This window comes from Euphorbia lathyris, chromosome 1, assembly GCF_963576675.1.
Source record: "Euphorbia lathyris chromosome 1, ddEupLath1.1, whole genome shotgun sequence".
Lineage (NCBI taxonomy): Eukaryota > Viridiplantae > Streptophyta > Magnoliopsida > Malpighiales > Euphorbiaceae > Euphorbia > Euphorbia lathyris.
In genome coordinates this window covers 33,683,723-33,701,620 of record NC_088910.1, presented here as the reverse complement: position 1 = coordinate 33,701,620, position 17,898 = coordinate 33,683,723, and the positions used below count along the sequence as shown (strand labels likewise).

General features: G+C 35.5%; 4 protein-coding genes and 1 non-coding gene across 6 annotated transcripts; 3 read left to right on the top strand and 2 right to left on the bottom strand.

Annotated features, from left to right (window-relative positions):
• The first annotated feature begins 205 nt into the window (after window positions 1–205).
• LOC136227314 (protein FRIGIDA) lies at window positions 206–4,138 on the top strand. Its single transcript, XM_066015959.1, has 3 exons — window positions 206–1,275; window positions 2,796–2,971; window positions 3,060–4,138. The coding sequence occupies exons 1-3, from the start codon at window positions 279–281 to the stop codon at window positions 3,945–3,947; spliced, it is 2,061 nt and encodes a 686-aa protein (XP_065872031.1). The 5' UTR covers window positions 206–278; the 3' UTR covers window positions 3,948–4,138.
• Window positions 4,139–4,294: 156 nt separating this feature from the next.
• Window positions 4,295–7,032, top strand: LOC136227321 (peroxidase 60-like). Its single transcript, XM_066015967.1, has 4 exons — window positions 4,295–4,725; window positions 5,282–5,461; window positions 5,538–5,697; window positions 6,438–7,032. Exons 1-4 carry the CDS (start codon window positions 4,501–4,503, stop codon window positions 6,854–6,856), a joined length of 984 nt encoding a protein of 327 aa, XP_065872039.1. The 5' UTR covers window positions 4,295–4,500; the 3' UTR covers window positions 6,857–7,032.
• A 3,532-nt stretch (window positions 7,033–10,564) lies between these two features.
• Window positions 10,565–10,637, bottom strand: TRNAK-UUU (transfer RNA lysine (anticodon UUU)). The gene has a single exon. It is a non-coding gene; the product is annotated as a tRNA-Lys (tRNA).
• Window positions 10,638–10,808: 171 nt separating this feature from the next.
• On the top strand, window positions 10,809–13,421 carry LOC136227304 (cell division cycle 20.5, cofactor of APC complex-like). Its single transcript, XM_066015948.1, has 8 exons — window positions 10,809–10,984; window positions 11,084–11,182; window positions 11,446–11,643; window positions 11,926–12,195; window positions 12,296–12,398; window positions 12,486–12,802; window positions 12,909–13,070; window positions 13,167–13,421. Exons 1-8 carry the CDS (start codon window positions 10,898–10,900, stop codon window positions 13,308–13,310), a joined length of 1,380 nt encoding a protein of 459 aa, XP_065872020.1. The 5' UTR covers window positions 10,809–10,897; the 3' UTR covers window positions 13,311–13,421.
• Window positions 13,422–13,570: 149 nt separating this feature from the next.
• On the bottom strand, window positions 13,571–16,274 carry LOC136227291 (superoxide dismutase [Fe], chloroplastic). 2 transcript variants are annotated; one of them, XM_066015941.1, is made up of 9 exons: window positions 15,961–16,274; window positions 15,834–15,877; window positions 15,281–15,355; window positions 14,985–15,173; window positions 14,563–14,734; window positions 14,317–14,435; window positions 14,170–14,196; window positions 14,044–14,067; window positions 13,571–13,937 (listed from the first exon to the last, which is right to left on the bottom strand). In XM_066015941.1, exons 1-9 carry the CDS (start codon window positions 16,010–16,012, stop codon window positions 13,728–13,730), a joined length of 912 nt encoding a protein of 303 aa, XP_065872013.1. In that variant the 5' UTR covers window positions 16,013–16,274; the 3' UTR covers window positions 13,571–13,727. The 2 variants fall into 2 exon arrangements, with proteins under 2 accessions (XP_065872013.1, XP_065872015.1); XM_066015943.1 differs by having other exon boundaries at window positions 15,967–16,265.
• Window positions 16,275–17,898: the final 1,624 nt, after the last annotated feature.

The window sequence follows — 17,898 nt, the reverse complement described above, 5'->3', positions numbered from 1 at the left end:
TGATGTCGCATAGTTAATAATATTTTAGACGAGACCATACCTTTTACTAATATTAAATTTTTCTAAAAAAAAGCCTTTAGTGAATTCAGTTGCTTATCGTTTGGCCGCATGGACGGTTTTCTGTCCCAATTTGAAAATTTTATGGAAGATTTTCCATGTTTCGGGTAAAAAAGAAAATACGTCTCCTTGTATATATACTTGGCCGAACTGTCGTAACTCAAGTCTTTTCTTCTTAACAATCTCAAAATTAGGGCACAAATTCTTCTCGTTATTCCCCCATGGCCAAACCCTTCAATTCAAACCTCCACGACCTTCCTCTTTCACTCGTTAAACAGGAACTACCATCTGATTCTACGTCGCCAATGCAACGCCAATCTCCGCCATCGCTTCCTCAACATTTGGCAGCGCTTTCTCAGGTCAAAGGCGAGCCTTTGGAGCTTTCACTTGTACCTTCAAACCCATTCGAACAGCAACAAGGAGCACAAGAACCCATAGAACCTCAATTCTTCAAATCAATTGATCAACTTGGCAATCTCTCATCCTTCATTAACGAATTCCATAGCAGATTTGTTGAATTAAAAAAGCACCTCGATTTCATTCAAACTGCCATCGATGCGCGATTCAACGAACAGCAACAACAGAAACAAATTCAGTCGACCCCGGCGATCGCTCCTCCACCAATGTCGAATTCCACCGCCAAACTAGCAAGCACAGAGGCGGCAATTACAAAAACGAAAAAAGCGGCACCTCCGAAGTCGGAGCTTATGAGTCTGTGCGAGATGATGTGCGGCCGAGGCCTCCGTAAATATCTGACATCGAATCTATCTAACATAAGGGAGCTTCGCGCTCAAGTTCCTTCGGCTTTAAAGTGCGCTCGGGAACCAGCCAAGCTTGTGCTGGAATGTATTGGGCGGTTTTATCTGCAGGGAACCCGGGCCTACGCCAAGGATTCTCCTATGGTTCCTGGGAGAAAAGCTAGCATTTTGATATTGGAACTTTTCCTGTTAGTAATTAACAATGATGTTCAGCTGGCTTCATCTGTGAAGCAAGAGGCCGAGCAAGCTGCTATTGCCTGGAGAAAGAGGCTTAAAGCTGAGGGTGGTATTAGTAAAGCCTGCGAAGCTGATGCTAAAGGTTTGCTTCTTTTTGTTGGCTGTTATGGAATACCAAAGGTGTTTACCAACGAGGATGTTTGGCATTTGGTTCGGTTGAGTAATCCAAAGCAGATTGCGGATTCCCTTAGAAGATCCCATGTACTTGTTAAGAGGATTTCAGGTCTGTTTCATTATTTTCTAATTATGTTTATTATGCCATTTCGTCTTTTCTTCTGTTTACTCAATTTTTATGTAGAACTCTCAAACTGTAACTGATTAGCATCTTCTTCTTATGCTATTATGAGCATTGGAACTTCATTGCATAATGTTGATATTTTGGCTTCACACATGTATAAAGAACGTAAAGGAAAAGTCTGATAGTCCAACTCTTTCTCTTTGGGTGGCATAGCTCCAAGTCTATGATACCATGGGCTTAAATGCTAGAGAAACTTGGTATTGCAAGTTCATAAATGGCAGAGTCAAGTAAATGGCTAGTTTTGTTCAGTATCATTACCTTATAGCATACTCAATTTCAAATTCACTATGTAAATTTTTTGGTGAAGGCTAAAAATTTAACATGGAGCTCTGTTGATGGATGCTTCTAAGTTTGTTGTATCCATGCTTCAAAAGTTATGCTCCTGAAATTGTAAATGGCTTCTGATGACTACACAGCACGAGATCTTCTGTGTGGACAGATACGGGCCAGATATTTTATCTATCTTAGCTAGTTACTTGCCTAGCGAAAATTTTAGTAGGAGATACTTGCTGCAAGACTGTCATGTATCATAACGTTTCATGTATCATAACGTTGATGAAGGGCTGAAATGATATGTTTTATGTTGTTTCGCCAATGAATTGGCTTAAAAATTGGAGTCGACAGAGTCAGTTACTAGAGTGCATTAGCTTCTGCTAGAAACTAAAAGTTGTGCCCTGCTCAATGCAATCCATCGTTTTGCATCTTGATTGCTGTTTCAATTGTAACAAAGTGTTGCCCTCAAGGCTATCCACAAATTGCAAAATGCCTTTAATTTTAAGTTAACCCATTATGATGCTATGGATATGTTAATTAGTGAAATGAGTAACTGTTAGTATTGCTTGCAAATATTTTTGCTACAGTTTTTTTTTGGTTATTCTGAAATGCATTTGTTATCCAACCTCATTACTTTCTTACCTAAATCTTCTTCCTCTACTGGCTATTTCTACAAGTAGACTTCTAATGTAATTCAATACCATAAAAATTGATATAGGGGTCCACTTGTTTGCTATGAGTTCATTCGGTCTTTTTTCCCAAAATAAGGAAGACTTGCCTGTGCCTGTATTTAAAGAATAGATAATGAATCAATGGCTCAAGGCAAAACCATGCATGGAAATTCGGTTAAGGTGTATGGACTAATATTCTTTATCTACATAGCTGAGTGGGGACATTGCATTTTCAGTATGTGGGAGTCTGTAACTTTCGTACTTTTTCTTTTCATTAGTAGTCATGCATTGCCTGATTAGCTTTTCTGGGATACTTTTAAGGGACTTCACACCTTTGAACTGTGTGGGATGTGCTTTTACTTCTTGATATTTGATTAGTTCCATCTGTTTCCTGGTCTACAGTGTGTATCGTTCATTTCTGAAATAAAATTAGTGTTATGTGATGTTCCTGTTGGACATTTCTGTGCTGGACCTAATGTTATTTTGTCTTCACTGGTCCAGATATTCTAGAGAGAATGATGAGCAACGGGATGAAGATTGAAGCTGTTGATGTAGCAAATGCTTTCGGGATTGAAGATAAGTTTCCTCCTCAAAAAATTCTGAGCTCATACTTGCGAGATACAAAAGAAGCATTGAAGAGAAGAAAAAGAGACGGTAGTAATTCGCCTACCTTAATGGTATGTGTGTAATGTTTTGCAGCTCATTTAAAGTACCATTCTCTTTGTTGAGATACTTATGCAATTTTTTTAATGACCTCTTTCACAGAAAGAAGCAAGTGAGAAGCAGTTGGCCACTCTGAAATCTGTAATGAAGTTTCTTGAAGATCGAAAGCTTGATCCGGTGAAACTTCTTTCTGGATGGAAAATTAGAGAAAAAATAGATGTGTTAGAGAAAGAAATCGCTGATCTTAATGAAAAGATAGACGAGAGGGTGACAGCAAAAAGAAAAGCAAATGAGAAGGATTTCTTGAATAATTTGAAGAATCAGGAAGCAAAACGCCTTAGATTCGCTGGTTCACCTCTTATATCCTCTCCTAGCCTTGGGTTGCATGATCAAATGGCTCCTCGTCAGGTGGATGGAAATGGCTTATATGGTGCTTCTATTCGATTGAACTTGCCGGATGGTGGATTCTCTGGTCATATCAATAATTCTGTTGTGGGATCTATGATGCATGGATCCAGTTCCTTTTCAACTGCATATGGCAGTGTCCCATCCACTAGTTCATATGCTGGAGGTCGCACGGAGCTGCTTGTTGATCAGACTGGGCGTACTAGTTCATATGTTGGAGGTCGCACGGAGCTGCTTGTTGATCCGACTGGGCGTACTAGTTCATATGTTGGAGGTCGCACAGAGCTGCTTGTTGATCCAACTGGACGTACTAGTTCATATGTTGGAGGTCGCACAGAGCTTCTTCTTGATGCGACTGGGCAAAAAATCGGAAGCGGCGGTCTATCGTATGGATGGCATGGTGTTGGGGATGCATCTGGTATTGATAGATCGGTACGGCAGAGCTTTGTATATCAACCCGTATCAGGATTGATGGGGCAACCAGCAGCAATAGAAGGCTTTGCAGGGCTACCGAATTCTCCACCTATGGCTACTAATAGGAGCTCAACTTCTGATCTATATCGGTTTGCTGATGCTGTTAAATAAGCACAGCAGTGTCTGTCTGTCTGTCGCTATGAAACAAGTGCCTCTTTGCGTCAGGTTTGATTTGTAAATGAAATGTGGCATTGAATTTTGTTTGGCAGAAAGCATGAATTTTGTTATAGGGAGCAGCACAGGATGTTTAAGGTTCCCTCTGCCAATGACTTTTAATCATAATGCGAAATGCAAGTTGGATACTTAAAAGCTGTAAAAATTTAGAGTTAATGTCAAATCATTTTTGAACATGCAGTTTCTGATTTATTGTGAATAATTTGATACCTCATCTCTCACACTCTCCCTTTAGGCGTGTTAATGGATCTGGGTTTGTACACCCCATCAAATACTAATATAATAGTTGGCCCAAATGGGCTCAAACTTATACGGACATGGGTTGGCCGGGTCTAATGCAGTTTTACCTTGTTGAAGCCCGGCCCGCCAATACTAATCCATGCTGGCAAACTTAAATATATAAATGAAAAAGCACAAAGAGAGCTTAGTTAGTTTTTTCAATTGATGAATATGAAATGAGAGTGGAAGAAGTCAATATGTCACAAGGAAGATGATGAAGTTGAAGGCAACACTAGTGAGATTAGCAATTGTGCTGTTATTAGCAAAGTTTCTAATCGTAGACTCAGCTAATCTTAGTGTTGGATTTTACAGAGGTAAATGTGGATTTATAGATGTTGAAACTCTAGTTGCTACTGTTATTACTGCTCGCTTCTTTCAAGATCCCACCATTGTTGCTGCTCTTCTGCGCTTACAGTTCCATGATTGCTTTACTAATGTAAGAAGAAGCTCTTCTTTTTCTACTCTTTCATTAGTACTAAATTATATCCTTTCATCATTTTTTTTTACCTCTAATTGGTTGTTAATGTGCTTGTGATTAAGAAATTATTCATAATTTACCATTAAATTAATATAATAATTCATATTAATCATGTAGATGTAGCTAGCAACAAGCATATATTAGTTGGCTCCCAACCTTATTGTGTATCTTGTGTTTCATATGAGGGAGGGTTGGTGGGAGTTGTAGGCATGCATGATCAAGTTTTTAGGAAATAATTGCTTTTCTTTCTAAATTTATTTCTTCATTATCACAATTTTTTTTTTATAAATAATTTATTACTGTATAATCCAATAAGTTGTTAATCAAAGTTTTTTCATAGTCAAAATGGAAATAAATAAAAATAAAATGATAAATTCATATATTTTCTTATTTTGTCAAATCAGAAAAACCAACTATTTCCTTTTACCTTTTTAATTAACTCTTAATAATTAATTAGTGAATTAATATTTTAATGCACTGTATATTTGATAATATTAATAATGGTGGAGAAAAGGGGTGTGATGCATCAATTCTAATAGATGGAATGAGAAGTGAGAAAACAGCACCACCAAATCACAGCATAAGAGGATATGAGATTATAGATGAAGCTAAAGCTGCTGTTGAGAAGTTCTGCCCTGCACTTGTATCTTGTGCTGATATCATTGCAATGGCTACTAGAGATGCTGTTTTCTTGGTAAATATATATATACTTATCTTATTATGTAAAATGTAAAATGTTGAATGTTATATTAATGATTTGAAATAAGCAGAGTGGTGGAGGAAGATACAATGTGGAGACAGGAAGAAGGGATGGTTTAGTTTCAGTAGCTGAAAATGTGAGTCTACTGAGCCCTAGAATATCAGTTCCTGAGGCCATTGCTGCATTTTCTCGTAAAGGCCTTAATGCTACTGACATGGTGCTTCTTCTAGGTGAATTTCTTTTTTCTTTTCTTTTACTGAGCACTGGAATCTGTTATTTTACGTTGCAAAAGGACTTCGAACAAAAGTGTTACAACTCTAAATCCATGTGTCATATCAATAAAAGTCAACAATTCAACCTGTCACGTTACCAACGTAAATGCACCAAGTTAGCTAAGACTAACACTTTTGGTGCAATTCTTTTTTTTTTACTGATCTTTTAAAGGGTTAAAGTCATAATTTTCCCATAACGTTTTTAGATAAATTCAAATATACCATAACATAAAAAATGTTAAAATTTGTCCTTACCAAGAAAACTCTGGGTCCACATAATGGAAGCCATAAAACGGAACTCTTACCTGCCCAAAGGTAGATGTATAGGAACCCGTAAGAGCCGGCACAGCCTTAACCATCTAGAACTACCCTTTATAGGGGTTGTTAATGGTTGGTTCGGCCTTTGTCCACCTCTTAATCTTAATCTTAACCTTAATCTCCATAGTGCTGATTGCATTACAATAAATGAAAGGATGTGTCATATTTTATGTTGCCTCCAGTCCAAGCCAAAATGATGTCATTTTGGTTTAGATAGAGGCCAAAAAGTTCGTCATTCAGTCAGTATTTGGGCTAAAATTACTCCACATTGGAAACATTGAGGACACAATTTTATTTTATTTAAAACGTTAGGAATATATATGCACGTTAAAGATAAATCTCGACTTATCGCTGTACTAAATGATGTATTTGTGGTGTAGGTGCACATTCAGTTGGAGTTACTCACTGTTCCTTAATCAAACATCGTCTTTATAATTTCGAGGGAACTGGAAATCATGATCCAACAATGGAAATATTCCTAGTGAATCAATTGAGATTAAGGTGTGCTCCTGATATTACAGCAGCAGACATGACAGTTAACCTTGATCAAAATCCATTTAGTCCATTCTTAATGGATGTCTCATACTATCAGAATATACTGTTACACAGAGGAATACTTCAAATAGATCAAGAGTTGGGGATGCATCCTTTGACTTTTCCAATTGTGAGAAATCTAGCTTTTAATTCATTTGATTATCCATCAAGATTTGGAGCTGCTATGGTTAAATTGGGAGGTATAAGTGTTCTTACTGGTAGACAAGGAGAGATTAGGAGATCATGTAGAGCTACTAATTCATGAAGTGTGTTTTAGATTAGGAGGCAGGTTGGGTTGGTTACTTCACACTTATCAAATGTAATTTGGAGATTAGTTTATTTAAATAATTATCATACTTATGTTTTTTAATGCTTTTAATGAAATATTATATGTCATGTTAAATTTATCTTTAATATTTTTAATGTAAGAAATTGTATTTTTTAAAATTGGGAGCAATTTTAGATTCTAACATATAAAAACAAAATTCTTAAGTGGATCTATATTGAGAGATAAGGGGATATAAGGGTGTTCGCACACTCTCGACCGTTGAGAAACTAACTATGTCCACCTTTTCATCGTCATTTGTGATTATATAAGTGGAGGCTGGTTTTTTAAATGAAATCAGAATGAATCATCATCATTTGTGATTATATAAGTGGAGGCTGGTTTTTTAAATGAAATCAGAATGAATCGCATAAAAAAAATGAAATTAAAATGAAAATCAAACATAATGCAATGATAACTTGAGGTTCTTGGGTTTTTCAATTAAAAGATTTGGGTGGGGTGAGGGTTTTCGACATTTACCGTTGAAAGATAGAAATGACATTTGATTATTTTTAATCTCGTGGAACTTTATGAGCTGAGAGAGGGAAACGTAAAGTTTAACTATGTAAAATGTATATGTTAGTGTTGTCTAAATTAGACTAAATTATCAAAGTTGGCCTTTAATTATGTCATTTTTAAGTGATAAGGATGTAAATCCATATTAAATAATATGATTTTTAGGGTTCTTTTAGCTCATTTTGAGTTATTTTTATTGGTAATTTAAGTCATGTTTGTCATTAATTTATGTTTATTGTTGATTTATAGCCTTTTAGGTTTAATTTCAGTTATTTTCATGTACTTGTTTGTTCATCTATTAATAAATCTTTAATCTTTTAAATTGATACATTAATTTCTTGATCATTTTTTTTTATGAAAACGCGTTTATCTTTAATAGATGAACAAGCAAGTACATTAAAAAACATAAGGAATAAAACCTTATAAAATCCAGAAAGGCACTAAAACGATTACAAATAGCAAAAATAACTATAAAAGGTATTAAAAACACAAAAGAACAAGAAAATATATACTTCTTGTAAATCCAAATCCGTAGAAAAGTATCTGCAATCCAATCATTATCATTTAAGCTAACCTGAACATTCAGATGTGAATTTTTTCTTTTGTTGCAACCACGTAGATCCATTGATCCACGAAAAAGATAAACCGTTTTCGCTCGTACTAAATTCGAAAAAGTTATAAATGAAAGAATAATAGAGAGCATATACAATTCAGACGAATAAAGAGATAAGATGAAGTATATGAACACATATAGAAAAAAAACAATAAAAAAACACAGCAAATCTAACCCAGTCGGAGGAGGAAGAAAGAAGACAAACTCCCCTCTTCCTCTTCAAAGTAGATTCACAAAATAAGAAAAATTGTGTATTTGATAGATGATAAGGTTTTGATCAATTATTTTTTTAACATATTAAGCTCTTGATTTTTAAATGGATATAATAAATCATTGATCAATTATTATTTTCACACATTAAACCCTTATTTTTGATACACTAGTTATTTGAGTAATTCAAACTCCATTTAGCATAGGTAAAACTGTCAAAGTATTATTGTTTCTCTAAGCATTTGTTTGGGAGTTTGGAGGTTAATGGATGTGAGAGTTAAAGGAGGTAATAGAAAGGGAAGTGAATGGATGGAAAGGAAAGTTAAAAACTAACCTTGTTTGGGAGTTTATAGGATGTAAATGAGGTTAAATGTTTAACTTCGTTTGAGAGTTTAAATCTGGAGGGGAAGGAAGGTTAAATTTACTGTGCAGAGACAAGAAATTTTAAAAAGAGTTTACGTTACTCTCATTAACTCCCAATTTGGAGGTTAGAGTTTGGAGGTTAGAGAAAGTAAACATTTAACCCCATTAACTTCCATTTACTCTAAAAAAATAACTCCCAAACAAGGTTAACTTAATACTTAACCTTCCATTATTTTCATTTACTCCCATTAACCTCCTCCAAAACAAGGACTAAAGTAAAAATGTTAAGAAATTATCTGATGTGACAATTTATATGTCAATTAATGTGTTAAAACAGTGACATACTGTCAGTTCTGTTTGCACTAAATGGAGTTTGAATCACACATATAACTGGATTGTCCAATAGAATCCTAATGATCAAAAGTAATATATTCATTTAAAAATCAAGAACTTAATTAATAAAAATTAAATTCATCATGGACTTAAAATTAAAATCAAGAGCTTGATCAATAAAAGTTATATTTTCCTTTAAAATCAAGAACTTAATTAATAAAATTTATAATTAGGATAATTACTAATCTGACCCAATCAAGGACCCCAATTTACATATCTAACCCACCTTACCTCAAAGTTACCAAATTAGACACTTTCACCCATTTTGGACAAAACTAACCTTAATTCTATTTGATGAATGATCTTCTTCTTCTTCTTCTTCTTCCTCCTCCTCCTCCGCTTCATCCGCTTCTTGCTTCTTCTTCCTCTTCCGCTTCATCCGCTTCTTGTTCTTCTTGTTCTTGTTGTTCTTCTCCTTCTTCGTTTCAACTTCTTCATCTTCTTCAATTTCTTATACCAATCGTTAGCGATTTTTGACATATTATGTTCAATTTCCCGTACAAATGGTATATTTTTTGCTTATACGCTTACTTTTCTCGTTGGTTTTGCCTCTTTCTTCATCTTTAATGGTATCGTTTCAATTTCCTCTATTTTCCATAATTTTTTTTTCATTTTCGTCCATTGTTGTCGCATTTGTGACGAAATTGTCGCATTTCGTCGCAAATGCGACAAGAACTGTCGCATTTGTTAATGCGACAACTCTTGTCGCATTTGCGACGAAATGCGACAATTTCGTAACAAATGCGATAGCAATGGAGGAAAATGGAAAAAATTATGGAAAAATAGAGGAAATTGAAACGATACCATTACAGATGATGAAAGAGGGAAAACCAACGAGAAAAGCAAGCGTGACAAGAACTGTCGCATTTGTTAATGCGACAACTCTTGTCGCATTTGCGACGAAATGCGACAGTTCTTGTCGCATTTGCGACGAAATGCGACAATTTCGTAACAAATGCGATAGCAATGGAGGAAAATGGAAAAAATTATGGAAAAATAGAGGAAATTGAAACGATACCATTACAGATGATGAAAGAGGGAAAACCAACGAGAAAAGCAAGCGTATAAGCAAAAAATATACCATTTGTACGGGAAATTGAACATAATTTGTCAAAAATCTCAAAAATCGCTAACGATTGGTATCAGAAATTAAAGAAGATGAACTGAAGAAGAAGTTGAAACAGAGAAGAACAAGAAGAAGAAGAAGCGGAGGAGGAGGAGGAGGAAGAAGAAGAAGAAGATCGATTCATCAAATAGAGCTAAGGTTAGTTTTGTCCAAAATGGGTGAAAATATCTAATTTGGTAACTTTGAGGCAAAGTGGGTTAGATATGTAAATTGGGATCCTTGATTGGGTCAAATTAGTAATTATCCCTTTATAATTTCATGAAATGTCTGCAACAATTTTCCATTTTTTAATTATTTAGTGTTATATTTGTGAGGGATATTAAATATTATCTTTATTTTCCTCTCAAATAGCAATCCTTTTAGAAAGGGATCAGGGAGTATCTTTATGCATGTGAATAGGTAATAATAACAGAAGAAAAAATAAATGCGCCGTCTGTGGGAATCGAACCCACGACCACATGGTTAAAAGCCATGCGCTCTACCAGCTGAGCTAAGACGGCTACTTGAAACTATGGACATGTGATATATTATAACGAATTAATTAAAAAGCAACGGTTCTGCTTTTTTGGCGCGAGGGATTCAAAACTATCCTAGCCTTCTCCAATCGCATGCTCATTCTGGTTCTTGTTCTTTGTAAAGAACAAGAATCTCCTCCGGTGAGCGTTTACAATCTTACAAGTCTCTACCTCCTCCGGTGAACGTTTACTATCATACAAGTCTACAAAGAAAAATTGTTTGAATTTGGTCCCTGATTATTCAAATGGATCTAAGCGTAGACAGAGAATTTCGAACAGACTGGTACTCTCCAAGGCGACTTCATGATAGTCCTACTCAATACGACTTTCCTGTAATTTCCTTGCTCTTCCTTTATTTATTCTTCATTCTGAATTTTTCAGATTCTTTTCTTTACTGCTGATCCTACTCTGATTTTTCTGTATTTGCAAAGGGGGATCGATTTATACCAAATAGGACTTTGATGAATCTCGATCAAGCCCATAGTTTGTTGACGAATCGAAATAAACAAGTACCTAATTCCACCTTTAGTGTAAGTCTCTTCTCTCTTCCGATTGTTTATCTTATGTTACTTTTTACAGACCGGCTTTTGTTTAATGATCAAATTCATTTTCCGTGGGTAAGGGCTTTTAATTTTCTTCTGAATTCTAATTTGATTTCTGCGTTCCTTCGTTGTTCATCTTTCAATGACATATTGATTTTCATTCTTAGGATGGAGATTTAAGCATTTTAATTAGTTCCGTGGTTATTCATATGTTTAATTAATTGACTCAGTTATTTATCCTTTCGATGCAGGAGCATTATCAACAGAGGTTGACGGAGAGCCTAAATTTAGACGCAGAAGGGAGACCTTTCAGGATGTTAGTTTTCAGGGGAAACCCTAAATCAAGTAGAAAGTCGGTTCATCTTATTGATGAGATGCGAAGGGATGACGCTGAAGCCCTGAAAAATAGTATCAAGAGAAATCAGTCACCCCGCCGCCAAATTCCCAAGGTACCTGCTCTTTGATCAGGAAACCCTACTCTGCTTGATTAACCTATACACCTTTTTAGAGATTAGAAGTTCTATTCTTTGTAAGAAATGTGAAAACAGAACTTGAATTCATTGGCTTGATTGAACTCTGAAGATCCTATATTTGTTTATGGTGATAAGGACATAATGTTTTTGCTGGTTCCTAATCTCTTGTGTTCCATTGGCATGATGTATTCTTATTTGAACTGAAACAATTAAAATCTGTTGTTTCTCTGATTTTAAGTTTTTCAAGGGTATCTGCAGAAAGAAGCTAGGATTTTGGATGCACCAAATATAAAAAATGACTACTATTTGAACATCCTGGATTGGGGAAAGAACAATATACTTGCTGTCATATTGGGGGAAGCATTGTACTTGTGGAATTCAGAGAACAGAAACATAGTGAAGTTGTTAGAAGTTGAAGGAGACAATGACTACCCAACAAGTGTATCCTGGTCTGACGATGCTAAATGTTTAGCAGTTGGATATATGCAGTCCAAAGTTGAGCTCTGGGATATTGAGACTTCCAAATGTGTAAGTTGCGTGTGCATTTTCACCTCAGTTAAAAATAGTTTTTCAAGACTTTGAATCAATTAGAATTACAGTTGATACTTGATCCAATCTTTGTACACAGACTCAACTGCTAGAAGATCACAAGGCTAGAGTAGCAACCCTTGCTTGGAATGGTCATACTCTAACATCAGGGAGCCGCGACAAAACAATAAGGAATCATGATGGTAATTAGACTATATTGCTTCTGTGTTTTTGCTGTAATAATTACACCATATTTTTCATGTATGTTAATTAAACGCCTTTATTAACAGTCAGAGCAGGAAACAATGCAACTTCTTCGATGGTTGCGCATACTGAAGAAGTCTGCGGCTTGAAATGGTCTAGAGAAGGCAATTTATTGGCAAGTGGTGGAAATGAGAATAACATATACATATGGGAAGGTTCCAAAATGAGTTCATCCAACTTCTTGCACAAATTCAACGATCACCAAGCTGCAGTAAAAGCCCTTGCCTGGTGCCCCTATCAATTTAATGTGCTTGCCTCAGGAGGAGGCACAAATGATGGGTGTATCAAGATATGGAATACACAAAGAGGGACATGTATTGACAGCATAAGCACTAATACACAGGCAAGTTTTTTCAATCTCAGTCCTTTTTTTTTTCAAGAGATGCATCAGGCAGAATCTATTGAACTATCTACTATTTCTCATCGTGAACTGAATGCAAAATTTTCAGATTTGTGCACTGGAGTGGAACAGACACCACAAGGAGATATTAAGTGGACATGGCTATGGCATTGGAAAACTCATGAACCATTTATGCTTGTGGAAATACCCTTCCTTGGAAAATGTCGGAACAATCAAAAGCCATAGCTCCAGAGTCCTTGGTCTTTCTCAGGTACAAGGAATTGAGTAATAGTGGAAGATTGGTTGATACATACAAGTAAAATGAAATGATAGGACTTATTTAGTTAGATTGATTTGTTTGTTACAGAGTCCTGATGGATTAACAGTGGTATCTGCTGGTGGAGATGAGACGCTTCGCTTTTGGGAAATGTTTGGACCACCTTCTGTTCAAAACTCAAGGTTCTCGACTCTTAACAGCCTTTTGTCTCTCAAGACATCCCCCATAAGATGAATCACGGCAGGTGCATCAGTTTCTCTTCACAGGGTTGTCTCCCTTCTCTACTTGTAATTTATTTTGGTCTGTGCATTTCATGTCACATGTTAGTCATGTAAGTAGGAAAATCCATACAAGTACAACAGAGTATAGATGTTGATGATAAGAATAGAAACCACACCAGCATATTTTTGATAGATTAGCGAACGATTGATAAACAACAGTAGTTGAATGATCTGTTACACTAATATGATTTCACCTTGGATATGATATGATCATTGGTTACAGAAAAGAATTTAACTTGGGAATTATTTCATTCAACTATCATGTTTTCTCAGTTTGTACAGTTAACAATCCTACAAGTCTCTACCTCTGAAAGAGTATAATGTGAACACAAAATTCCACCACATTATTGTAACTGAAAATAGTCCTACACTACTCAGCTTCAGAATCATCAGTTTCTTCACTATCCACATACACCTCCACAGGTTCGGTGCCTGGCATTTGTTCTGCTTCGGCTCTCTTCCTCTCATCTTCTTTTTCTCTTTCAATAGCATTAGCTTTTGCAACTTCAAGTCTGGCACTGACTGCTTCCCATGATACAAGCTTTTCCATAAAGGTTGATATGTAATCAGGCCGTCGAATCTACAAGAAAGCATGATAAGATGGTTTGTAAACCTTATTTGCAAGTCTATCAAATGGGGAATGATTTTTTATAAGATAGAAAACCTTAACTAAATTAGGGTCTCACCTGAAAGTCAAGGTAGTATGCGTGCTGTGGCGACAAAGCAAAATTAGAATACGAGCAATCAGTCGATGAAACAAATCAGTATTTTAGATTAATATATCAATATACAAAAATGGAATTGAGGAATACCTCCCAAACATCAATAGTAAGAAGTGGCTGCAAGTAGCCAGCAACAAGGTCAGTGTATAAAGCCAACCAATTTAACATCAATGTGCTTGTGAAGCACTGCACATGAAACATGAACTAGAAACTTGAAGTGAGCCAGAAGAGACTTACATAATGACTCCAAACAAGGGGGTTTACAGCATTCGGGCTCTTCACGATAATAAGCTTTTTGTCCTCTTCTGTTGGACGGGGATTAACCGCATTTTCAACTTCTAGCCTGCTTACTTTGTCTATTAGATCAAAAAATTATGAAACATCAGTCTTGCCAAATTTTCATGCTATATGTGATCAACTTAGTATTCTTGTGAACGAAAAAAGGTTCAACAACATTTTTAGATGAAAAGAAGTACAACTTACATACAAGCCAAGCCCATCCAGAACCAAATTGTGTAGCTGCGGCTGATTTGAACTCTTCCACAAATTTTTCGAAAGTACCGAAGTCTCTTTCAATCAATTGCAGAAGCTCTCCTGATGGCTTTCCTCCACCGCCTGGTTTCATGCATCCCCAGAAAAACTCATGGTTCCAGGCCTGCAAAGCAAGTCAGATAAATGAAAATAAAATAATGTTTGGAAAACTTATACAAAATGAAACCAAGAAAATAATAAAAAAGGAGAAAAGAGAGAAACTAATGTTCACAGTCCCATGATATAAAAAATTTCGCATAATTCAAAACACCCATCATATTATTGGTAAATAACCAAAATGGATGATGAGCATACACTCAAAACAATGTAAAGATCATGATAAAAACGCGATTTCAATTACGAACAAAACATACCTGAGCAGCGTTGTTAAAAGCTGGAAGAAAATCACCCCTGTTGTAAGAAATAACTACTACATCTTCTAATGACATTTCATCTAACTCTGTTCCTACAATTTGCTTGTTTAAGTTATCGACATAAGCTCTGTGATGCTTTCCCCAATGATACTCCAGGGTCTCCTTGCTCATAAGCGGCTCCAAAGCGTCCTGCGAGGCATACCAGAAAAACAAAATGCAGAAATGTAATAACAAAGCAAGGCATCAACTCTTTACAGTTATAGTTCAGTAAGCACAGAATGAGTTTCATATTGTACCAGGGCATATGGAGGAGGCTTCAGCTCAAATTTTGCTGTAATTGTAGCAGGACCTGCCTTCCTTCGGCAGTGCCTCTGTAGCACACAATATCATCATCAAAAGATAGAATTTTAAGACAATTCTAATTTTGATGAGTAGTTTCTTTAGAAAGTCGAATTACGCTGACCCTTTTCCTAATTTGCATTTTCAAAAATCAAATTGAAGCAATATGCTAATTTCTAACAAGCATTGTGTCGAACACCATCAATACATATTCCATTAACCCAGTTCTCAACATTCACCAGCATTCAATTGGCAAGAGCGGGAAAATGAAAAACATAAGTACACCAGAGATGTAAGATAACATCCTTGGTTAATTTTGTTGAGTCAAAAATGAACGAGCAAACAAACTAGAATTCGGATTAGGAGATGCAATGAGGCATATGCAGCTACACACAACAAGAGATTGCAAAATTTCTCACTTCCCAGTTGTAGATTACAAAAAGTTTGCAACTTCAAGATATTTTTGAGCTACAAAAAATTGGGGAAGTGAAATTAATGGGATAAACGAACCTTATTTTCCCATTGTAACCGAGGAGAAGCTAAACTAATCCCACCTGCGACGGGACAAATAGAAAATGAGGAGAAACGAAAGCAGAGAAGGAGCAGAAAGGTCGAAGAGTGCGCAAAAATGGGTAACCTTTACTTGGAAAAAGTGCAGAGGTCAGTGAAGTGGTGGCTGTTGAAGCCATTCCTCAATCCTTTGCTGCTTCTCTCTCTCTCTCTCTCTCTCTCTCTCCTTCTATGCTGCAAATAGTGTAAGGAAGTGCTGGTAGTAATGTTATGTTTTTTTGTTAGGCAAAAGCTAAAATTTACACAAGTTATTATCTTGGAAAATATGATATAATTTTTTAAATTTAGTTTTAATTTTTCTATTACAATTCTGTTAACGAGGTAGCATGCATAGTCAAGTTATATAATATGCCACAAAGAGTTAGGGTGGTAAGGATTTAAATCAGAGTTTTAGGCTCAATTTTCTACTCCATTAAATTGAGCCCTTATTCTGAATTTCATTTTAAGCCTTCATCAAATGAGTATAAATAATAGGTAAACATTTAATTCTAAAACTTTAAAAATTGAAAGTGGTACAATAAAATATTTTAAAAAAGGTCTGATATTAAAATAAACCGAGCCCATGTATAAGTTGGGCTTAAAAAAATTGTGCCTACCCACGTAAATTGGATCCGTTTTGGCTAGAGTTGAGGCAACCACGTAAATTGGTTCCTCTTCTGCTTCTGGTAAAGAATCTGCATGCAATAAAGAAAGTAGCGAATACTGCTCGAGTCTTTCTGGGGGTTCTACTACTGGGGAGTGTTGTTTGTTTCGGATAATAGTGTATGTCCCGGCAAGGAATTGGAGTCCAAAGACGCAGCTTCTTCCGAACCAAGGAACTCGGCCATGAGAGGCTTTGCCCCTGCCCTCTCCGCCTATGCTATTGGTGAAAATGCTACTGCCAGAGAAAGTCTATAAACCGCTCCTGTTTTGGTTAGAGTTGAGGCAAAAGAGAAAAAAAAATGCACTCGGAAGAAAGTGCCGTCTTAAATATTTTTGGAGCTCTATGCTATATGAAAAAAATTAGATCATATTCATTAAAAAAAAATTAATATTTTTAATGTTTCTATAAAATGAAACACCAAAATACTTTTAACTTGATTTTTAACACTGTCTATGTATGATTGGGTTTTTTCACGATCCTATTTGGTGAATTTGTGCTTTCTTGTAATTTGAAAGATTAATTTGCTTTGCTCTAAAGGCGAAATTTTCGCTCTATTTTAAGTCACCCAACAGCCCGCAGTTTGTCTCTCCGCATGGAGTGGTATTAGGTATTCTCTCTGTGAGAAGGGTTTGTGATCGTTTTCTACGATTTTTTCTCTATTCTTTTCGCTGTGATCCATTATTAGCAGATCATTCATGGATAAAGGTAAAGGTATGATGAAAGCGTATGCGAGATTATATCTGGCTGATGATGAAGAAGTCAGACTTGAGATTTGCCTAGTCCAATGAGTATCCTTAGTTGGAACTGTCACGTCCGTGTCCAAAAGTTTCAATCCTTATATAAATCTTTTGGAGTAATGATTAATACGGTATTATAATGGTATTATCGAAATTGAAATTGAAGTATATAAGTGCCAAATCTAATAACCAGTAAAATAATGCTTACAAAACTCAATGGTTAGCATATTATGTTATCACCACATTTTGGACCAATATAAATATTTTGAGGATTATCTTAAATCTATTTAATTGTATATTATTTCGTAGTATTTAAAAAAAAATATAATATAAAAAGTTTAATAAATTACATTACAGAAGGTATGTGTTAATTTTGGTTAAATCAAAAGTTAATTGAGAAATTTATGCCATACTTAAAACATACATTATCATAAAAAAAAAAAAAAATATATATATATATATATATATAAAAATAGGTGTTATATCTAAGTTATATCTGTCATGCATGCACTTTATTAGAAAAAAACGTGGCATCACCTAAATTATGTGTCATACATGCATAAGGATGGAAATGATCTAGAAGTTAACAAAAAAAAATGGGAAAAAAAAAAGAAATTTGAGAAAT